The sequence below is a fragment of the Dromaius novaehollandiae genome, chromosome 10 (genome assembly GCF_036370855.1).
Source record: "Dromaius novaehollandiae isolate bDroNov1 chromosome 10, bDroNov1.hap1, whole genome shotgun sequence".
NCBI classification, from domain to species: Eukaryota; Metazoa; Chordata; class Aves; order Casuariiformes; family Dromaiidae; genus Dromaius; species Dromaius novaehollandiae.
In genome coordinates this window covers 447,532-466,783 of record NC_088107.1, presented here as the reverse complement: position 1 = coordinate 466,783, position 19,252 = coordinate 447,532, and the positions used below count along the sequence as shown (strand labels likewise).

At 55.8% G+C, this 19,252-nt stretch overlaps 3 protein-coding genes across 6 annotated transcripts; 2 read left to right on the top strand and 1 right to left on the bottom strand.

Moving 5' to 3' along the window:
• Positions 1-68: 68 nt before the first annotated feature.
• GDPGP1 (GDP-D-glucose phosphorylase 1) lies at positions 69-6,456 on the top strand. Of its 2 annotated transcripts, XM_064517778.1 has the most exons (3): positions 69-347; positions 3,356-3,588; positions 5,282-6,456. In XM_064517778.1, exon 3 carries the CDS (start codon positions 5,320-5,322, stop codon positions 6,454-6,456), a length of 1,137 nt encoding a protein of 378 aa, XP_064373848.1. In that variant the 5' UTR covers positions 69-347; positions 3,356-3,588; positions 5,282-5,319. The 2 variants fall into 2 exon arrangements, with proteins under 2 accessions (XP_064373848.1, XP_064373849.1); XM_064517779.1 differs by lacking the exons at positions 69-347; positions 3,356-3,588 and adding an exon at positions 4,461-4,605.
• On the bottom strand, positions 380-4,518 carry CIB1 (calcium and integrin binding 1). The gene is made up of 7 exons (XM_064517782.1): positions 4,412-4,518; positions 3,937-3,971; positions 2,864-2,966; positions 2,239-2,392; positions 1,820-1,938; positions 1,657-1,745; positions 380-1,357 (listed from the first exon to the last, which is right to left on the bottom strand). The coding sequence occupies exons 1-7, from the start codon at positions 4,460-4,462 to the stop codon at positions 1,336-1,338; spliced, it is 573 nt and encodes a 190-aa protein (XP_064373852.1). The 5' UTR covers positions 4,463-4,518; the 3' UTR covers positions 380-1,335.
• Positions 6,457-6,666: 210 nt separating the features above from the next.
• TTLL13 (tubulin tyrosine ligase like 13) lies at positions 6,667-19,108 on the top strand. Of its 3 annotated transcripts, XM_064517772.1 has the most exons (13): positions 6,667-6,821; positions 7,522-7,562; positions 9,126-9,244; positions 9,789-9,919; positions 11,633-11,789; positions 12,066-12,181; positions 13,580-13,805; positions 14,297-14,481; positions 15,476-15,664; positions 16,121-16,307; positions 16,647-16,844; positions 18,548-18,871; positions 18,972-19,108. In XM_064517772.1, the coding sequence occupies exons 1-13, from the start codon at positions 6,673-6,675 to the stop codon at positions 19,005-19,007; spliced, it is 2,058 nt and encodes a 685-aa protein (XP_064373842.1). In that variant the 5' UTR covers positions 6,667-6,672; the 3' UTR covers positions 19,008-19,108. The 3 variants fall into 3 exon arrangements, with proteins under 3 accessions (XP_064373842.1, XP_064373841.1, XP_064373843.1); XM_064517771.1 differs by having other exon boundaries at positions 18,548-19,108; XM_064517773.1 differs by lacking the exon at positions 15,476-15,664 and having other exon boundaries at positions 18,548-19,108.
• Positions 19,109-19,252: the final 144 nt, after the last annotated feature.

Genomic DNA, 19,252 nt, shown 5'->3' with positions numbered 1-19,252 from the left:
AATTCCGGCACAGGGAAAGCTGTTTCAAGCAGTCTGGCAGCGGGCCAGGGCAAAGTCTGCTAGATGAACAGACACAAAGGGCTCCAGCACTGCCCCAAAGCAAAGGTAGCTGCTGCTTGCCCTGGATTTCTCTTTGTGCCTCTTGCTTGAGCGAGCCGAGCTCTTTGTGCGGCAGCTGAGCACGCTGGGAACAGGCTCTGGCTGCACGGAGGAGGAAGACGGCTCTCGGAAAGGCTCTGGGAGCTGCAGCTGGCACAAAGGCAGGAGCAGAAGAGCCAGGCAGGGGCCTGTGTCCCCCCCCCGGTACCCCCGAACCTGCAGAAGACCCACCCCGACCCCCCGCAGAGGTGAGACAAAATCCACACGCAGCACAGCCAGGCCGAGGGTGAAACTCGAGCCCTTTATTTGTCCTTTGTCGGGAACACGGAGAGCAACAGGCTCAGGCTCCTGTTTGCTCTAGGCCAGCAGAGCCAGAGCAACTGCCGAGCTTGAGCCAGCGGCAAGGGCAGAGGAGAGGGGAGGGGAGGGAAAAAGAAAAGACCAGGAAAAAAAAAATCAAAACCAGCCCAGGCCTGAGCGTGGTTAGAGGCACAGCAGGGCTGCAGGTGCTTCTGGGCTCAGCTCTCGCTGTCCCTGGCGGGGGGGAGGCGCCTTGCTGCCCCCCGCGCTGGTGCAAGCGGAAAGGCAGTGCTTGTTGGGGTCAGGAAAGTGTCCTGGACAGCCATGAGGGGCCAGCAGTGCTGCTGGGCTGGGACATCTAAAGTGCCGCTTAGGTTATTGCTTTGAGAAATAAATCCACTTTGCTTCAGGGAGGTCTGAGGGAAGACTGAGGAGCCAGGCAGGGCCCGGGCTCGGAAGACAGCTCCCCGCCTGCCAGTGGAAGGCACAGATTGGTGCTGGGGGGTGAAAGGGGCTGTGCTTGGTGCTCCAGCCAGGAGCACCGCTGTATCCCTCCCTCCACCCCAGGCAGAGCTGCGCTTGATTTGCCGAAGGAGTTAGGATCAGTGGAGAGCAGAGCTCCCTCCTGGTCCAGCAGACTGGGCCCAGCCTCCAGGCAGGGCAGCACCAGGGATCTGCAGCCCGCGGAGCCAGGCAAGGACGGTGGCGGCTGCAGGGCTACGGAGACGCCTGCAATCTTGCCTGCTGGGTGCGAAAGGGGAGCAGGAGGGGCCTCCTGCGTAAGGCACTGTACGGCATTCTCAGGCTGGTACAGAGCAGGGGCCTCTGCCACGCTGCTTGGAAAAAGAGGAAATGTCTGGAGACGGTGAAGAGCTGCAGCCTGGAGACGGTGAAGAGTAGCCAGGGAAGCAGCTCTGCTGGAGGGCTGTGGGGCTTTCACAGCACAATCCTGAAGGAGCTGCAAGAGACACAAGAGGTTCTGCACCTCCTTGCTGTGCTGCAAGCAGGGTTGTGAGTGCCCAGTGCTACAGGGATGCAGCATCACCCTGTGCAGAAGAGGCTCTCTGGGGAGCCAGCAAGGACGAGGTTCCCTTCACTGTTACGGGAGCCCTCGTAAGGGGCAGCATAGCTTACTGCCTCTAAAAGAGCTCTGCCAGGAAGTGAGCAGGGAGGCCAGGAGAGGCAAACCCTCCAGACAGGCCCTGCGGGACAAGCTGCACAGCCGGAGAGCACAGTACCCAGACGGGAGGGCAATACCTGGCAAAGTCAGGGGAGCGAGAGATGACGTGCTGGAACTCTGAGAGATTGATGGTGCCATCCTTGTCGATGTCGGACTCCTCCAGGATCTGCAGGGGAGGGAAACGTGAGCAGCTGTGGCCAGGATGGTGCGGCAGGCCATGCCCAGGCTCACGGAACTCACGTTCTGGATGAGCTGCTCCATCTCCGCACTGCTCAGCCTGGACTCTTCGCTTTGCCCCGTCAGGCAGTTCACCAAGTTTTCCAGGTCCTCTCTGTCCAGAGCCCCATTTTCATCAAAGTCTTTGGGGAGAGGAAAGTTAGGTCCCCACAGGGCCTCAGTGGCCCCAGAGAGTCACAGCACCCACGTTCAGATGGAGAGGGTCTGGACCACCTGAGGGCACGGCGGGCTCCACGCTGTACCCATCGGTGCTGGGAGCTGGCGCGCATCGTGCTAAACTAGCAGATCCCCCCAGGGAGTATCTAGAGCCACTGTCTCCGTGGGCACTGCGAGGACACAGCCAGCCCTCGTGAGCAAGGATCTGTCACCCACCACAGGGAGAGGGATCCCAGACACGGTGTTCGCCCCCCTGCAGTCGTTACCGAAGATGCGGAAGGCATAGTGGGATTTGATCTCTGAGGTAGCAGAGTCGCTGAAGACGCTCAGCATATCAAGGAAGTCTTCAAAGGACATGCTGTCATCCCCGTCCTCCGAGGTGGAGAACACCCGGCAGATGCGGTGCTTGAAGGGGTTTGCCTGCCAACACACCGCCACGGCTCAGGGCAGGGCTGGGCAGCACCAGACCCGCTTCCTCGGCTGCAGGCTGGCAAGACGGCATTTCAGCAGGGCCTTCCGACCCCGCGCCGACCCCGCACCGAGCACCGACTCGGTACCAGGGGGCAGGTAGCAGGCAGCCCCCCCCGGCAGGAGGGTCGTCACAGCGTGACCGCAGCTGTCCTGTGTCCCCGGGACCAGGCACTGCAACCGCAGCCCCGTGCAGCGGGGCATGCCAGGCTGCCCTGTGGCACAGCAGGGGCAAGGAAGTTGTTTGTATATGGAGCTGACGTGCGGTAAGTGATCAGCTTCCCCGAGTAGCTGTTACGGGCAGGGAGCTGCACGCAGGGCGCTGGCACCGCGAGGGCCCAGGGCAGTAAACAGGGACCTGCCCACACACGCCCAGCAGCACGGGAGCAGCAGCTCAGTGCCGCTCTCGCCCAGATACCGTACCCTCAGTTCAGGCAACGTCAGGATCCTGCTCTTGGGAATCCGAACTGAGCGGGCATTCTCCTTCTCCCCCTCTGGCAGCAGCTCACTGAACCTCTTGTAGGCACTTGAAGAGGCAAGAACAAGAGGCGCTCTGTGGAGCGAGCGGCTCAGGCGGCAGCCCTCCGGGCACAGGCAGCGCAGGCAGCTCTTCCCAGAGCCGGGCAGCGCGCGGGACACCCTGTTTCCCACAGCTCCCTGCCAGCTGTGCACAAGAGCACAATGCCTGTGTGCTAGCCGGTCAAGGGGTAGGAGCAAGCAGGCCCAGGTGGTCCCGCCTGCTGCGCCAGCTTCCCCTGCGGCTTGCGAGAGGCTCGGCACCAGCTCCTGAACCGCAGCATCGGCCCCGGGTGGGAGGGAAGAGCCGGCCCCGTCGCCTGCCCCCCCACCGGGCCGGCTGCGGCCGTTCTCCGCTGCCTGCAGACTTCAAAGGGGTGAACAGACACCTCCGCGCAGGACGCGTCTGGACCGGCTCGGTGGCCAGCCCTGCGCCCATCCTGGCTCCGCGGCACGTCACGCGCTCCGGGGGGACCAGGCAGGGCCTGCGCCCGCCGCGCCACCGCCAGCCGGGCTAGCGGCCGCACCCAGCACCCTCGCAGCCTGAAACCCTGCCAGTCCCACGAGTGGGAAAGGCCCAGCCTAGGATTTGTGCTTCCTGCCTCCTACTTTGCTTGGAGCAGCTCATTAACGTAAGAAAAGAGCCACAGAAGCCGCCGGGCCAGGAACAGCCGGGGGGCTCCACACCCCGACCGCAGAGGCAAACTGGGGTGGGGAGGGAGCCCAGAGCACGGTGGGAAGGGGCAGCGGGGCGGGAAGGAGCACGAAGGGGCAGCGGGGCGGGAAGGAGCACGAAGGGGCAGCGGGGCGGGAAGGGGCACGAAGGGGCAGCGGGGCGGGAAGGGGCAGCAGGGTGGGAAGGGGGGTGCCCCGGCAGCGCTGCCCAGGCAGGCGTGGGCCCAGGGACAGCAGCTCCCCGACTGAGCGGGGCGGCTCGGGCAGAGCGGGGCCGAGGGCAGGACGCTGCGGGCGGTACTCACAGCAGGATCTCCTGCTTGCTCAGGAAGGTCAGCTCCTGCGGGGGGAGCGTGGATCAGCCCAGCCCCCGGCACCCCCAGGCCCGGGGCAGCCCCCGCGGCCCCCCACCCGGGCCCCATCCCACCCCCAGTCCCGGTCCTGCCCCCCGGGCCCTCATTCCCCCCCCCGGCACGGTCCTGCCCCCCGGCCTGATCTCGGCCTCCGGACCCCCATCCTGACCCCGGCCCGGTCCCGGTCCTGTCACCCGGGCCCTCATCCCCCGCCCTCGGCCCGATCCCGTCCTCCGGACACCGATCCCGATCCCGACCCCGGCCCGGTCCCGCCCCCCCAAACCTCCATCCCGATCCCGTCCTCCGGACCCCCATCTTGACCCCGGCCCGGTCCCGCCCCCCAAGCCCCCATCCGACCCCCAGCCCGGTCCCGCCCCCGATCGCGCATCCCGGCCCCCCCCCGATCGCCCATCCCGCCCCCCCGCACCTGGTACTCGCCCAGCACCTCCCGCGGCAGCCGGCTGGCCGAGCCCCCCATGGCGGCCCGCGCCGCTTCCGCCTCCACGTCACTCCGCCGCTCCCATGGCAACGCCCCGCCCCGCCCCCCGGCGGCCCCGCCCCCGCCGCCTGCGCCGCCGCCTGCGCCGCCGCAGCCCCGCCCGCCCGGCGCGCGGCCCGCAGGTGCGGGGGGGGCAGAGGGGCCGGGGGGGGCAGCGGGGCGGGGGCACGGGGGAGGGGGGCAGGGGGGCAGCGGGGCGGGGGGAAGGCCGTGGGGCACGGGGGCAGTGGGGCTGAGGGAGGCCGCGGGGCAGGGGGGATGAGGGAGGCCGCGGGGCGTGGGGCAGTGGGGATGAGGGAGGCCGTGGGGCACGGGGCAGGGGGGATGAGGGAGGCCGTGGGGCACGGGGCAGTGGGGATGAGGGAGGCCGCGGGGCGTGGGGCAGGGGGGATGAGGGAGGCCGTGGGGCACGGGGCAGTGGGGCATGGGGTGCAGGGGATGAGGGAGGCCGTGGGGCACGGGGCAGTGGGGCAGTGGGGATGAGGGAGGCCGCGGGGGCAGTGGGGCACGGTGCAGGGGCTGGAGCTCTCCTGCAGGCCCGTGCCCAGCTCCGGGCCCAGCTCTGCCCCTTGCGCACGGGGCTCCCAGCGCTGCGGGCGCTGCCCGGGCCCCCCAGCGCCCCGCTTCTGCCCGCTCCAGCGCAGAGCGTTTCCTCCCGCTGCCCGGAGCAGGGCAGTGGGGCGGGCAACGGGCCGGGCTGGGCAGCGGGGTGGGCAGCCCGCCTGGCTCGCGGCAGGGCTCCCCGCTCTGCCCAGCACACCCGTGGCACGCGCTCACCTCCTGCTCGTCCGTCCGCAGGAGGCACAGCCGGGGGCAGCGCCGCGGGAGCACCAGGCATGGCAGCTGAGGCAGACGGGGACCAGGCCCCCCCGGAGCAGCCGGGGCCACTGGGCACTCCCCACTCCGAGGACTTTGTGTACAGCGAAGATGAGTTCGTCCTGCACGGAGCCGGGTGGGGAAGCGAGCCCGACCCGCCAGGCTACCCGCTGTCCCACTTTGACCGCGCTCTGCAGGACGGCTGGAAGCACAGGATGGAGCTGGGCTTGTTTCGGTATCACCTGGGGGAGCTGCAGACCCGTGTCCTGCCTGGCCCCATGCGGCTGGTGGCCCAGCTCAACATCCAGAGGGGTGTGGAGAAGAGGAAGTCACAGGCCATCCACAGCGTCCGGCAGCCCTTCGACCCTCGGGAGTTCAACTTCACCCAGATCCGCCCCGGCGAGGTCCTGTTCCGCCTGTGCAGGTCGCCCGCCCGCCCGCCGGCCACAGGCTGTCCTCAGCTCGACTACGTCCTGGTGGTGATCAACGTGAGCCCCTTGGAGCTGGGCCACGTGCTCCTGCTGCCGGAGCCCGCACTGCGCCTGCCCCAGGTCCTCACGCCCGAGCTGCTCCGCTTCGGCCTGGACGCGGTGCTGCTCAGCGCCCACCCCGGCTTCCGCGTGGGCTTCAACGGCCTGGGCGCCTTCGCCTCCGTCAACCACCTCCACCTGCACGGCTTCTACCTGGGCTGGCCGCTGCTGGTGGAGTCCGCGCCCGCGGAGCCCCTCAGCCCGGCGCCGGGCCTCTTCTTCCTGCGCGGCGTCCCGGCCCCCGGCTTCCTCTTCTACAGCCAGGGCGAGGGCCTGGACGCCCTGGCGCGGGACGTCTGCCGCGCCGCCGACCTGCTGCTGGGCCGCGGCGTGGCCTACAACGTGCTGGTGACGCGGGGCGCGCCGCCGCGGGGGCCGGGCGCCGGCGGGGGCGGCGCGGGGCTGCGGGTGCTGCTGTGGGCGCGCCAGGCCGTGCTGGGCCCCGCGGTGCAGGCCACGCTGCCCGTGGCGCTCTGCGAGCTGGCCGGCCACCTGCCCCTGGCGGCCGCCCCCGCCTTCCACGGCCTCACCGAGGCCGAGGCCCTGGGCGCCATCCGCCAGCACCTGCTGCCGGAGCCGCAGCTGGAGCAGCTGCGCGGGGACCTGGCGCGGCTCCTCGCGGGCTGACGGCGCCGCCGCCGTTGCCCCCGCCACGGCCTCGCCCGCGGGCGCGGCATGGCCCCGCCGGGCCCCCGTCCCCGCTCGGCGCATGCGCGAGCTTGCGGCGCCGGCGGGCGCCGCCAGGGAGCGCGAGGAGACGCCGTCGGCCAATCGGTGGCCAGGCGGGGGGTGGTCACGTGACGCCGGGGGCGCGGCGCGGCTTGTTGTTGTGGAGCCGGCGCCATGGCGGCGGGCGAGGCGGCGGCGGCGGCGGAGGCGGCGGCAGCAGCAGCAGGTCCCAGCCCCCTGAGCCCGGGTCTGCGCGCTGCCCCCGGGGGCCCCGCCGGCCCGGGGGGCGGCCTGGAGCCGCGGAAGAAGAGGAAGAAGCACAGGCGAGTGCACTGCAGCCAGGCCTGGAGCCGCAGCCCTTGGGGGCCCTGGCCTGGGTGGGCCGCGGGCCTCAGCACCACGCTCCGGCACCGCTCCACGACCCCTCCTTGGCTGCTGCCCATCTGCTCGGTGCCCTTGGGGAGTTCCCGCAGTTTCCTGCAGGAAAGTGCTGTTTTATTTTAGAGTGGGGCAGCGCTGCTCCCGGATACCAAAGGCCAGGCTGTGCGTGTTCTCATAAAATGTATACGTATTATGTACTTTGTGTTAGTTTTATTTATTCTTGTCAGAAAGCAGAAGTGGCTGAGGCCTGTGCTCTGCCTCAGCTGCCCACTAGCAGCAGTGACACTCTGTCCTCTGAAACCGGTGAAGCTAAGGCGAGTAATGCGTAGCTGGGCCCCTCTGGTCCCGAGCCCCGCTGAGGCTTTCTGGTCTTTCTGAATCGGAGAAGAAAGGCTGTTTCCCTTAAATTGTCCCTATAACTGTAAGCTTGAAGTGTCAGTGGTAGGACCCAGACTCAGGACCCCTGTTTGCCATGGCTTGTTGAGCCTCTGTTGGGACCAGATCAGGGTTGCTGAGTAACTGTGAAGTGACAGTTACGTACATGTGTGCAGGTACACAGTTGTCTCCTTTCTGACTGCCTGTTCCCAGAATGGGATCTTGGTTGCCCCACTGAAGCTGTCTTACTCTCTCTTTCAATTCCAGCATTGCATCCATCAATCTGACCAGCTGCAAGTATGACAGTGGTAAGTCCATAGGTACCCCTTCAGATCAGGCCCACCCACAGCGAGCTCTTTGAAATGCCTGCTCACCCAGTGAGGGATGCTGATAATTGAAATTTCACTGCACAGTGGCTTTTGTTTTACATATTTATTATTTGTAAGTGACTTGGACCCCTGTGAAAAGTAAGCAGTTGACCACACTTTGGACTGAGGTGGTCTCTGGTTTAAAGAGATGCAAAACATGCAATAGCACTGCAGACCTCCCCCACTCACTCACACCTGTGCACTAATATGGAGAGTTTTCTCACCGGGTCAAGACGCAGCGTTCTTTTGCCATAGTCAGAATATCCACTAAAATTGGTGAGAAAGGTTTGGTTAGGGGCAATTATAATGCAGGACGTATACCTGTGCTTGAGAAAATGAGCTGAGAAGTTCATTTAACAGTCCATTTGTTTAACTTAGAACAGGTCACGGAACAGGCTGGATAGGTACCTTGACCCTCTCTGGCCGTTCTTCTCGTGACGTTCTCTAGGTAGCTGTTTCAGTCTCCCACCTTGCCCTTTTTGTCTGCTATGAGATGTGTCATAAGAGAACAGGCTCATAGCATCTGATGGATGTTATTAGTCAATTTGCTAATGACAATTACTCTAGCATTACAGCCGCATTTGCTTTATTGAGGGGAAAAAATGCTGTTCTTATACAGAGTGGCCGGTACTCTGTATTTCACTCAGGGCCATGCTCAAACAGTCTGGTGATGGCAAGGGGGTAAGAATCGACGGGAGCAGATGGGATGGCAGTGTGAGCTCCGTAGGAACCTGGCCCATTTCATTTGCACCTCCAGAGCTCTGGTGCCCGGGCCCGCTCCTACCAGAACTGGCAGGCTGTGCCAATCAGTCGAGAACGTGCAGCAGGATTATTGCCAACGCATGGCAGCAGGATTATGTTACTGGGAGATGTGCTCAGATATTATCAATAAAAAGCAAAGTATTATTTATTCAGGTATGGCCACCTGCTTGTAAGTGCCTAGGAGGATGGAGGCTTCTGGCTTCAAGCTGCACTTTTTGTGTTTTCTTGCTGACCTACTCCAATTTCATAGCGTGTGTGTTTCCTTCATCCCCTCCCCAGCTCTGTAAGAGGCCAAATTCAGAATTGGCACTAACAATAATCATCCCAGTAACAACCTTCTGCTCCAAAAGTTTGTGTGTTCTGCTGCCAGATAGCTTTCGATTTTAAAGATGAAACTAATACCTTCAAAAGATTTGTATCTGGCTGTGTGGTGTCAGGCCCCTAGCAGATTCAAGCCTGCTGTAATTCAAGAAGTGCTCTTGGACCCCAAGTCCGGTGGACTTACAGGGCTGATAGTTCCCAGTATACCTGCAGTCAGAGTTTGTGGTGAGTTTAGGTAAAGTTCGTATTTCTTAAGAGTCCCACCAATATCACGTCATCTTTGAGAGTGGAAGTGGACTTCTGGAGAGGTTCGTTCCATAGTCCTGTCCCTTTTACTTTGGAGATTTAACAGTTGCTGGGGTTTCTACCCTCTGCGTGGTCCAGAGGTGCCCCTTCTCATACGCTCTTTTTTTGGTACAGTGCGGCGTGCTGCACAAAGGTGTGGGCTGAAAGAAGTGGGAGAAAATGAGGACTGGACAATATATTGGACTGACTACTCAGTCTCTCTGGAGCGTGTCATGGAATTGAAACGGTTTCAGGTAAATACCCCTCCATGGAAAGAGTGTCCAGCAGGAAGAGCTCAGGAAAGGAGGATGAGACAGAGGGCCATTAATGGAACATATTGTTGCAGAATGAAACAAAAGTGTCCAAAATTAGCACCTTCTTGTCTACTTCAGTTCCAGAGTGCATAGGTTCACAAGCCTTTACTTCATTTATGTTTCTGATACGGTGCCATCAGCTACAGTTTGGCGGTTAGTAGTGTGAATTGGAAAACTGCCAGGCCCTTTAATTTAGTATGAAATAAATGTTTCTTGCTGACAAACTGCTCCCTTCCTGAAACTGCGATATTCTGGGAAGGGAGAGCTGCAGGGCTGAGATGGAATGAGCAGATAAATCATACTGATGAAGTTCAGATAAAGCAGTTCTAGCATAATCTGTTTCTCAGCAGACATTCAAGGCAACCACAGGCCTAAGTTCCTGTTCTTCTTGCTTGTTTCTCCATATACTAGCTTTTCTTTGGGTCTTTAGGACTACTGCTGCTGTTCCTTTGCTGATTCTGTTTTTCTTCTGCACCTGTTTCAGAAAATCAACCATTTTCCAGGCATGACAGAGATCTGCCGTAAGGACTTGTTGGCTCGCAATCTTAACCGCATGCTCAAACTCTTCCCCAAGGAGTACAGTATTTTTCCCCGTACTTGGTGCCTGCCAGCTGAGTGAGTTATACACATTAATGCAGCAGACAACAGCGGGTTGAAATTAGGAAGTGGGACCCAGTGTAGTTGACAGCCAGGCTGTGGGTGGGAGCGAAACCCTCTGAGGTTTCATATCTTGGCTTGGGCCTACATAACCTTCCTTGGAATTGAATGGGATGTTTCTAACCATGTTTCTAGCTTCACACATCTTTAATTCTTATTACATTGAATTAGCCTGTAGAATGTATGCCTTGTTGCTTGACTGATTGCAGGCTGAACAGGGCTAAATCTTGGGAGGCGGATCCACCCTGAAAGCCAAAGGACAATGGGCTAGATGGGAATGTAATATCTGTGTTTCTGTGGAATGTCTCTTTGCAGCCCACAGTGAACAGGAGAGGTAACTGCAGAACACCGTGTGAGACTCTCTTCCCATACAGACTGAGTTCAATGCTCGTTACTTGTCCAGGAAGGGAACGGTACAGGGGTTTGAGGCAGTCTCACACCATTAACTGTGACGGCTGTCTTCACAACCCCTTGTATTTCTGCCATCTGCTACAATAGAGCATACGGTGTGATGGTGGAGGATAGTGAGACAGTGCAGGCCCTTATGCTAAACAAAACACAGTTGTTATGTAAGCTGTCACCAAGCTATTCAAGCTTTGGGGCAGAAGGTCTGGCTTCTCTGATCATATACAGACAAACAATGTTAGCAATGTAGAGTTGGAAGAGACGAAAGAGCACTCTAAGTTCAGCTGGTTGTAAGGAGACACGATATCTATTCTTAGACATTCTCTACAGATTTTTTTCTTACCGTTTCCTGAAAACCTCCAAGAAGGGCTTTCATAACCTGTTCTACAGCTAAATTCTCCTTTTGGTTAGAAAGGCTTTCTCAATATTGTATCTGAAGCATCTGTGCTGAAGTGTCAGCACCATAGTACTTTTTCCATTTACAGTGGCCTTGTGGAACAGTGGTTTGCTGTGTTTTGCTAATAATGTGTTGTGTATTGGAAGGCTGTTGTCATGTGTCCTCTCAATCTTCTCATTTCTAGAGAAAACAAACCTACTTTCTTTCCAGGCTACATTTCCTGGAATTTGATTCCTCTTGGCACTGTCTTCTGGAATTTATCCTGTTTGCCTACCTCTTTTCCTACATGTGATGCCCAAGACAGAGACAGTGCACCTCCATCTACAGCAAAATAATTAACTGGCATATGGGTGTGACTCTTCAAAGCGCCCCACTCTCAGTGGAGCTGCTTTTGAAGATCAGCCATCTAATGTGATGTGTGTGCTTAAGCTGTGAGCCTTTGCACCCTGGTTAGAACGTTCTGACCGTGGCCTCTCGTCTGTTTGCTGATGAGCCAGAATGAAAGTGGTCTAAAAACCTGCGACTTCTTCCTCCTTTGTAATCAGGGCTTGTTTATTTTCTGCTAATCTCTCTGCAGCAGCAGAGCCAAAATCTTGCTGGCTGCTGAATGAATAGTGGTGATCATTTCCCATGAACCTCCTGGCAGAGGTGGAGATGTGTGCAGCTAAGCATTGGAACCTGGAGGTCTTTGTCGGGTTGCAAAAGGACCAATTTTTAACTGATGTAAATCAGGAATAGCTGTGCTATTCCTCTGCTGTATAAGTTTAGTCTGTATGGCCCACAGCACCATAGTTTGAGTATCTAAATGCTATGAGAGAGTTCATGGGCTGGGTTTTTTGGCTTTTAACAGTCACTCTTTCGTTGTATAGCTATGGAGATTTCCAGGCCTATAGTCGTGTGAGGAAAAATAGAACGTTCATCTGCAAGCCAGACAGCGGCTGCCAAGGGAGAGGTATCTTCATAACACATAACCCAAAGGATATCAAGCATGGAGAGCATATGATTTGTCAGCAGTATATCTCTAAGGTAACGGGGACTGTCTTGCAGTGGAGGTGGAAGACTCCAGCTTCCTAACTCTGCATCCTCCTTGTCTCCTTTGCCCTACTGCTTCCAGACTTAGCCAAGGGCATCAGTATGGCTGCAACACAGCAGAGCCATAGCGAAAGCTTGCATTTCCCCTCACCACTGAGCTGCCAAGACCTGGCACAAGCAGTGCAGATAGAGTAGCCAACTTCAAGGAATCAGCAGCACACCTATCAACATTTCCTTATCTCATGCTTGCTTCTACCTTTTGTCTCACAGCCTTTCCTTATTGATGGCTTCAAATTTGACATGCGTATCTATGTGCTGGTCACATCCTGTGACCCGCTGAAGATTTTTGTCTACAAGGAGGGTCTGGCCCGGTTTGCTACCATGAGGTACATCGAGCCCAGCAGCAGCAACCTGGTAAAAAAGGGAAGTTTCCATGAAACTCACATGGTATTCATAGGTTTTAGCCACTATTTTGTCCTAGGGGCATTCCAGGCCCTGGAAAGTCAGGGCCTGGTGGGTTCCCAGATCTCATCTTTCTTATTTTCCCCTTTCTCTGTACCTTCTCCTCACAGAAGGTATTTCAGGAGTATTTGAAGGAGAGAGACTCCCAGGTCCCACATTTGGGCTGTTTACTGGCATTACCACAGAATCATAGAGCTGTTTGGACTGGAAAGAACTTTGGAAGATCTCTAATCCAACCCCCTGTTCAAAATAGGGTCAACACTGAGTTCAGATCACGTTGCTCAGGATTTTGTCCAGTTGGGTCTTGAAAACCTCCAGGACAAAGATTCCACAGGGTCTCTGGGCAACACTGCTACTGCTTTTCCCCTTTATGAGCTCTCCTGAGTCTGTGTCACTCCTTCTCCTGCCTGCCTGCTTCAAGCAGAAGAGGGAGCTGGGGATTACCTAGTGGTAGTGGAACAGCCTAGGAGAGCCAGGGAGGGAAGCTGGGAAAGAAAGGTGTAGAGTCTGCTCATGTCCTCCTCCTAACAGGGGTCTGTCTGTACGCTATAAAGTCCCAACAAAAGATGAACTCCAGTGCTGGATCACTGTGTTCTGATCGCTCATTATGCTGCCTGGCAGGAGACACTCTAGGCTTCTGCTTCTGCCTGTCTGACCACTTACCCCAGGGCTGCTTATTTATATGCCCTCTTTCACTCCAGTGTGTGTATGTCTCAGAAAGCTCTTCTGCTTTCGATGAATAAAGGAAAAAGATGAATTTGCAGAAATTTGCTGCAGCTTCTGTCGTGAGGAATCCCTTGTTTACTGGTGAGGTCACAGCCAGAATGGCACTTGTGGAGCTGACTCCTGTGCACTCACCCCAAAGGCTAGGACAGAAGGCATGGAGGGGGTAGAGCTCTGTTAGCACTCTCTTCTGGCTAGAGAGAGAATCGCCAGCATAACTAACTCCTTGCTACCAGCCACTGTCACAGAGAAGAGGCAGAACTGGGTGAAGTTAGTGGCTAGATTAGTACTAGTGGGGCTCTGGGGCTGTTGTTTCTGTTTGCACTCTGAGGTTAAGAATAAATGAAGGTCTCTTGCGGTTCCTCTCTCAGGATGATATCTGCATGCATTTGACCAATTACGCTATCAATAAACATAATGAAAACTTCGTCCAGGATGACACAGTGGGCAGTAAGAGGTACTGTCTTGTCTAGGTGCCACAACTCCTTATGCACATCCTGCAGGAAAGCTGCATTTGGGACACTGGTTTACTTCCTTCTTTCTTGGGGGAAACGTGATATCATTAGGTCAGTTCTTACCATCTTCTATCCTCCATGCAGGAAACTGTCCACCCTGAACGCCTGGATGATGGATAACAGCTACAACACAAAGAAACTCTGGGAAGATATCGAAGATATTGTTATAAAGACCCTTATTTCAGCTCACCCTGTTGTGAAGCACAATTACCAAAGCTGCTTTCCTAACCACACTACTGGCTGTGCCTGCTTTGAGATACTGGGTTTTGATATTTTGCTAGATAGAAAGTTGAAACCGTGGCTACTAGAGGTGAGGAAGAATTCTCCTGCTGTGCTGAAACCTCTCTGGAAACAGCAGATAGCTGAGAGCTTGCTTGTCTGTGGGAAGCACTAGAATAAAGGGTTGTGGGATGAATAGAACTTATTTAAGATTGATTAAAATGAGCCACCTTGTTCACAGAATTAAACAGGCTATGAAGACAAGTGGCCAAGCAACCTGCTTACTATAGGCTCAGCAACCTTAGCTCATCAGATCTAAGAACTGGTTCCCTGTACACCCTCTGTAACAGCAGGGAGTTTCCTGAGCCCTAGGACTCCTTGACTTGTGACAGCATTCTGAATTTATGAGAGCTGCCCTACTCTTGTAGAACCAGCCACTGCATTCAGCTTTCTGTGATTATTACAGGGAAGAACATTAAGGAAAGTGTCAGGTGGAGCAGGTTGGGGCCAGAGAGCTTGCTGCTGGCAGCATGTCCTGGGAGCTGAATGTTGTCAGGTTAGATTAACCGCTTGTTTTGGCAGGTGAATCACTCTCCCAGCTTCACTACAGACTCATGCCTGGACCGTGAAGTGAAGGATGCTCTTCTCTGTGATACCATCAACCTGATAAATGTGCATGCCTGTGACAAAAGGAAGGTGCTGGAGGAAGACAAGCAGCGGGTAAAGGAACGACTCCTTCGGGCCCATCAGACTGCCCATGTATCCAGGTACTGCCCTTCCCCATAGTGCTGCAGGCTCCTGATGAGAAAAGATGGGGCACGGTGGAGCAGGATAAAACCAAAGGCTGTTTCACTTCAAATTAAAGCTCCCAGAGGCCATGGCACTGTATAGCTTCTGAGAAGAGATAGCCCAAGTCATCTGCATCCTAGATGGGAAGAGCCAGGTCTGGTTTCTGGGTGTTAGATCTGAGACTCCAGGAACTCTTGGGCCTGGGCCTGTGCAGAGGCTTTGCTGCCTCCCCTATGGAGCGGTGCCTGCTTGTCATGTCGCCCAGTGCTGACGGGCTGCGCCAGCATTCCTGGGCTCGCAGTGACACTCGCTGGACAGACTGTAGCACTGCTGCTGGGATCAAGAGCGCCCAGGGGGACCTGGACCTCCTCCAAAGCGGAGTTACTTTCCCAGGGCTGCGGGTTTTCCCACCCTTCTTTGTCTGCATATCCTTTCATGATTAATTAATCCACATGACCTCTTGAGGCCATTTTAGATGAGCCTGCTATCCAGGCTTTTCCTGACATGCAGGGGTGATGCTGGAACTCCTTCCAGCTTCCATTTCCATTAAGAAGCCTGGGATACTACAGGTGGGAGAAGCTGAACATATTAGCCCTGTGCTCTGCATGCCCCTGCAGCCTCAGCTGCTCCAGGCTTGCCTGGAGAGCTCCCAGCTGAAAGCAGAGTGGCAGATGCTCTTTCTAGAGGCAGCTTTTAGGTGAAGTTTTCTTATAGTTGGTTTAGTTTGGTGAAAGGGCTGAGGGGCAGGGTGTGAGCCTGCACAGCAGGGGAGAGGTCTGGGAATCTCCTACAGGTAGCGGATGAAGAAGTGTAAAGAGTGCTGTTTCCCTGCAATGAACCTACATGGAACAGGCTTCCAAAAGGGGAAGGAAGGGGGGAAAAATCCTAGCTAGGCCCTTTATTTATCAGATAGTACAACACCTGGAATCTCCCATCACAGCTCCTCTGCATATGCTTACTCTCGGTTTGCAGACGCGAGGAGTTAGAGAGCAACCAGGCTGCCTGGCTGGCTCAGGCAGAGAAGTATGAGAACTCCCACCTGGGAGGTTACCGGCGCATTTACCCAGCACGTGGAACAGACAAGTATGAGCCATTTTTCAAGCAAAGTGGCTCCCTCTTCCAGGAAACAGCAGCATCCAAAGCACGAGAGCAGTGCGCCAGGTATATCCACACCTTATAGGGATGGCATAAATACCGCTCACTTCTGATCCCTTCTTGGAAATGACTTTCTATTGCTTAAGAGCTGTAAGAAAGATGGTGAGAGCTGGAAGAGGGGGGAGTCTGCCTGTGCTGTCACCATGGCAAAAGAACTTCCTTTAGCATGTATCTTTGAGAGGCAAATGCAATATTCCATGGACTTTTGGATTCTGGAGGCACTCTGTTGCATGTGTCCTCCACCTTTGTAGCAGGCATAAACTAATTCGAGGGCATTTCTGACAGAGGTAAGAATCTCTTTTAAAAGCACTCCCAGCCCATTTCTTGGCACACTTCCATTATGGCCTCTTTTCACTACAAAACTTCTGGTTGTAGTATACTGTCCTTGAACTGAACTCTTTGCAGCCTTTTGGTATTATGCCTCTTATTGAACCAATGACCAAGACTGTTGTTTCATGGCAGGCAGCAACTGGAAGAAATTCGCTTGAAGAAAGAAGAGTGGGAAGTTGTTACTGGGAAAAAGAAGAAAAAGGAGAGAAAAGAAATCCTGCAAGGAGAATCAGCTGGGGAGAAATCCCAGATCCATAACAAAACCAGAGCTCCTACAACCCAGCTCATCTACAGAAGCACCAGGATGTGGGACAGAAAGGTACTTTGTTCTCATCCTCAGTGCGGGTTCATGGGGCTCTCAAAGGCAATAATGTGGCTCCACAAACAGTGCTGGACCCATGGGTGTCCCCTGAGGAGCAGAACTACAAGGCTGGATCCCCTCCATGAAGTTTGAATAGTTGATAGCTTGTGCTGGGAGGCACTTGTCATCACCAGTGTTGCCTATTCTCTGTAGTGCTTCTCACTGGGACCTTCTTCCCACTCCACCTTGATGTCTCTTATGCTGTCTAGGCCTCTCTAGTGCAGTCTGTAGCTTTTTCTCTCTTGTGCATTACCTGTCGCTTCAACTTTGCTATAATGCAGGTGTTTCTTTCCTAAGATGCAACAAATGCAGTATGACTCTATGCAACCCCAGGATATTGTGGAAAAGGAGGAGCAGAAAAGAGTGAAGGCTCTTCTGCAGCGTGAGAACCTCATCCGAGGTCTAGGCATCATAGATCAGCTCTCCTGGCTGATCCCCACAATTCATAGATCAACGGACAACCACGGCTCCTGCACTGTTGTCTCCAACAACCAGGTAACAGAAGATTGCTCAGATCCATCCTGTAAGGCCACCATAGGAGACAGACGTTCACAGTAGGAGCAGGAGGAATAAGTCATGGGCACTGAGCATCTTTGCTGTGGCTGAGTTAAATGAGATCCAGCGTAGAGTCTGGGTCCTTGGGTTTTTGTATGGTTAGGTAATTTTTTTTCTCATTGCAAGTGGGCACCCTGGGGCGTGCCAGTTGCCTGCATGAGAGCCCCCGAGCACCCTTGCCCAGGAAGATCCTTCTCACTGGCATTCCAAAGAACAGACTGCAGGGGCACTTTTTTTATGACAATACTGCCTTTTGGACACTGCTGTCCCCAACATGCAGTTTAGTGTAGCCTGCTTCTTCAGCGCAGTAACATGATTCTTCTAGCTAAATAAAGTGAATTCCTGGGTAAGCTTTTAGCAGCTAGGAGCACTAACATGCTAGGGGCATGGTAAAGGAGCACAAAACAAAGAGGGACTGAAGGGAAGTGTAGGGAAGTCTTTAAAAAAAAAAAAAATCCTTCAGTGAATTCTGCACTGTAAAAAATGCCTCTCTCAAAACTCCTTGCCATTTACATAGTGTCAGGCTCCCTCACAGGGAGGCTGATCAGTCCGCTGCATGTTTTCTAACACTAAGTCGGTGCACGCTCTTAAAACACCGTAGGACTCAGCCCTCTGTGTAGGGCCCCCTTCGGAGTCATCATCGCTCTGCAAGAGCACATTGCAGCGTAAGCCCTTGGTTTTGCTGTGGTAAAGACGCTGCTGCCACATCCTCGATTCTCACAAGGTGCACAGCTGAAGGATGCTGGGCTCCACAAAGGCTCGCACCCACAGTTAAGGAGATCCATTTGATTATCTCAGACTGGGTCTTGGCTACCAAGCCAATTCCAAAATGGGGCTGCCAGTGCTACTGGTGTAAAACCACATGAGGAGGAAGCCAGCAGTCTCATCTGTGGACTCCATAAGGCTTTAAGGGTTGTTATAGAGCACTGAACCTGAACCTGATATGTTGGGGAAATGCTAGTTCTGGGCCAGCAAATAGTGAAAAACGCTGCAAGGGCCAATGCCTCTTCCACTGGCACTGACTGCTTCCAGAAAGGCCTTCTGCTCTTGGCTGGAAGGATAACACTCCTCAGAAGGATGCTGAGAAACTCAGACACAAGAGTTGCAGGAATTATTCAGGACCTAGGAGTCTTCTAGTGCCTCACTAGAAATTGAAGTTAATCCATTTAATTTAACAAAAAAGTCTTAAGATGTGGCTTGATTGTTCTGTAAGAACCGACAGTAGCTGGCTTTTACTCTACCAGACAAAGCAGAATGGAACCTGACACCACAAACTCAGCCTAAAACTTGGGTGAATTTCTCAGGAGTGAAGAATTATCGGGGAATGGGTCAGATTTCTCATCACAGGAGTCTTTCCAGCCAGATCTGGGTTCCTTTCCACAAACTCTGCTGCAGCTCAGACAGATGTGATGGGCAGAACATGGGAGTTTCTGAGCACTGTTGTAGGAGATCAAGCAGGCAACTGCAGGGATGTCTTTTGGCCTCAGATGACCTCAATCTAAGACTGTGATTGTGGAATGTTTAGGGGAGAAAATGCAGGGAGGTGTGTTAGTGAGTCCTGTAGCTGATTAGAGAACATTTTTCCTTCCTGTCTCTTGACAGCCTTTCCAGAGCTAAGCCATGACTGCTTTCTTTCCTTCCAGCCGCAGTTCGTTCGGCATACGTTCAGGGGACGGGAGGCCCACAGTTTAATGACAGTCATCCCCCTCTCACTCCTGGGAGGTGCAGTCCCGGCTTCAGGACAACAGATCATACGCAAGCCTACAGCCAAGGCCCAGCTGCCGGCCAGCCAGAGCTTTGATCCTACCACCTCGGGCTCCCTCTCAGTCCGGGGCCAGAGCGTTCCTTACCAGGAACACTGCAAGATGCAGCGTTGCCTCCAGCCACAGAACACCAGCTGGCTGCGGAGCCAGGCAGCGCTGGCTGCCGGCGTTACCAAACCCTGCACCAAACCTGCGGTGCTGCAGGTGAGAGGCCAGCGGTTCTCTGGTGCCACAAACGAGACTGAAGGCTGTGAGTACACGATCTGAAAGCCTGCCATTCCTTTAAATGTGCCCCTCTCTCTAGGTGCCCCTCTGGACCATTTGGGGGAACTTGAATTAGCTGGCTCCCGTGGCTGCCTAGCTCTCCTGCTGCCGTCGGTATGTTTGTTAAAATGTGCATCCTTCTGTTTGATCATAAGAGACCAGCAAAGACCCATCTTACCTTGGCTCTGGGTTTCTGGGTCTTGGCAACTCAAGAACACCAGCGAGCCAGGGCCGCACACAGACACCTGGGGGTTCTGGGGCTCGTCTGGGATGGGAGGAGCACGGGGGCTGGCAATACTGCTCAGAGCCTGTGAAGCGCTC

Excerpts from the sequence above, each read along its gene's own strand:
- CIB1 (XM_064517782.1), bottom strand. The coding sequence starts at position 4,462 with ATGGGGGGCTCGGCCAGCCGGCTGCCGCGGGAGGTGCTGGGCGAGTAC. Across the intron at positions 1,939-2,238 it reads CTATGCCTTCCGCATCTTCG|ACTTTGATGAAAATGGGGCT; the intron begins GTAACGACTGCA and ends CTCTCCCCAAAG. Across the intron at positions 1,746-1,819 it reads TGGAGCAGCTCATCCAGAAC|ATCCTGGAGGAGTCCGACAT; the intron begins GTGAGTTCCGTG and ends CCTCCCCTGCAG.
- TTLL13 (XM_064517771.1), top strand. The coding sequence starts at position 6,673 with ATGGCGGCGGGCGAGGCGGCGGCGGCGGCGGAGGCGGCGGCAGCAGCA. Across the intron at positions 7,563-9,125 it reads CAGCTGCAAGTATGACAGTG|TGCGGCGTGCTGCACAAAGG; the intron begins GTAAGTCCATAG and ends TTTTTGGTACAG. Across the intron at positions 15,665-16,120 it reads GCACGAGAGCAGTGCGCCAG|GCAGCAACTGGAAGAAATTC; the intron begins GTATATCCACAC and ends GTTTCATGGCAG.
- GDPGP1 (XM_064517779.1), top strand. The coding sequence starts at position 4,461 with ATGGCGGCCCGCGCCGCTTCCGCCTCCACGTCACTCCGCCGCTCCCAT. Across the intron at positions 4,606-5,281 it reads GCCCGGCGCGCGGCCCGCAG|GAGGCACAGCCGGGGGCAGC; the intron begins GTGCGGGGGGGG and ends GTCCGTCCGCAG.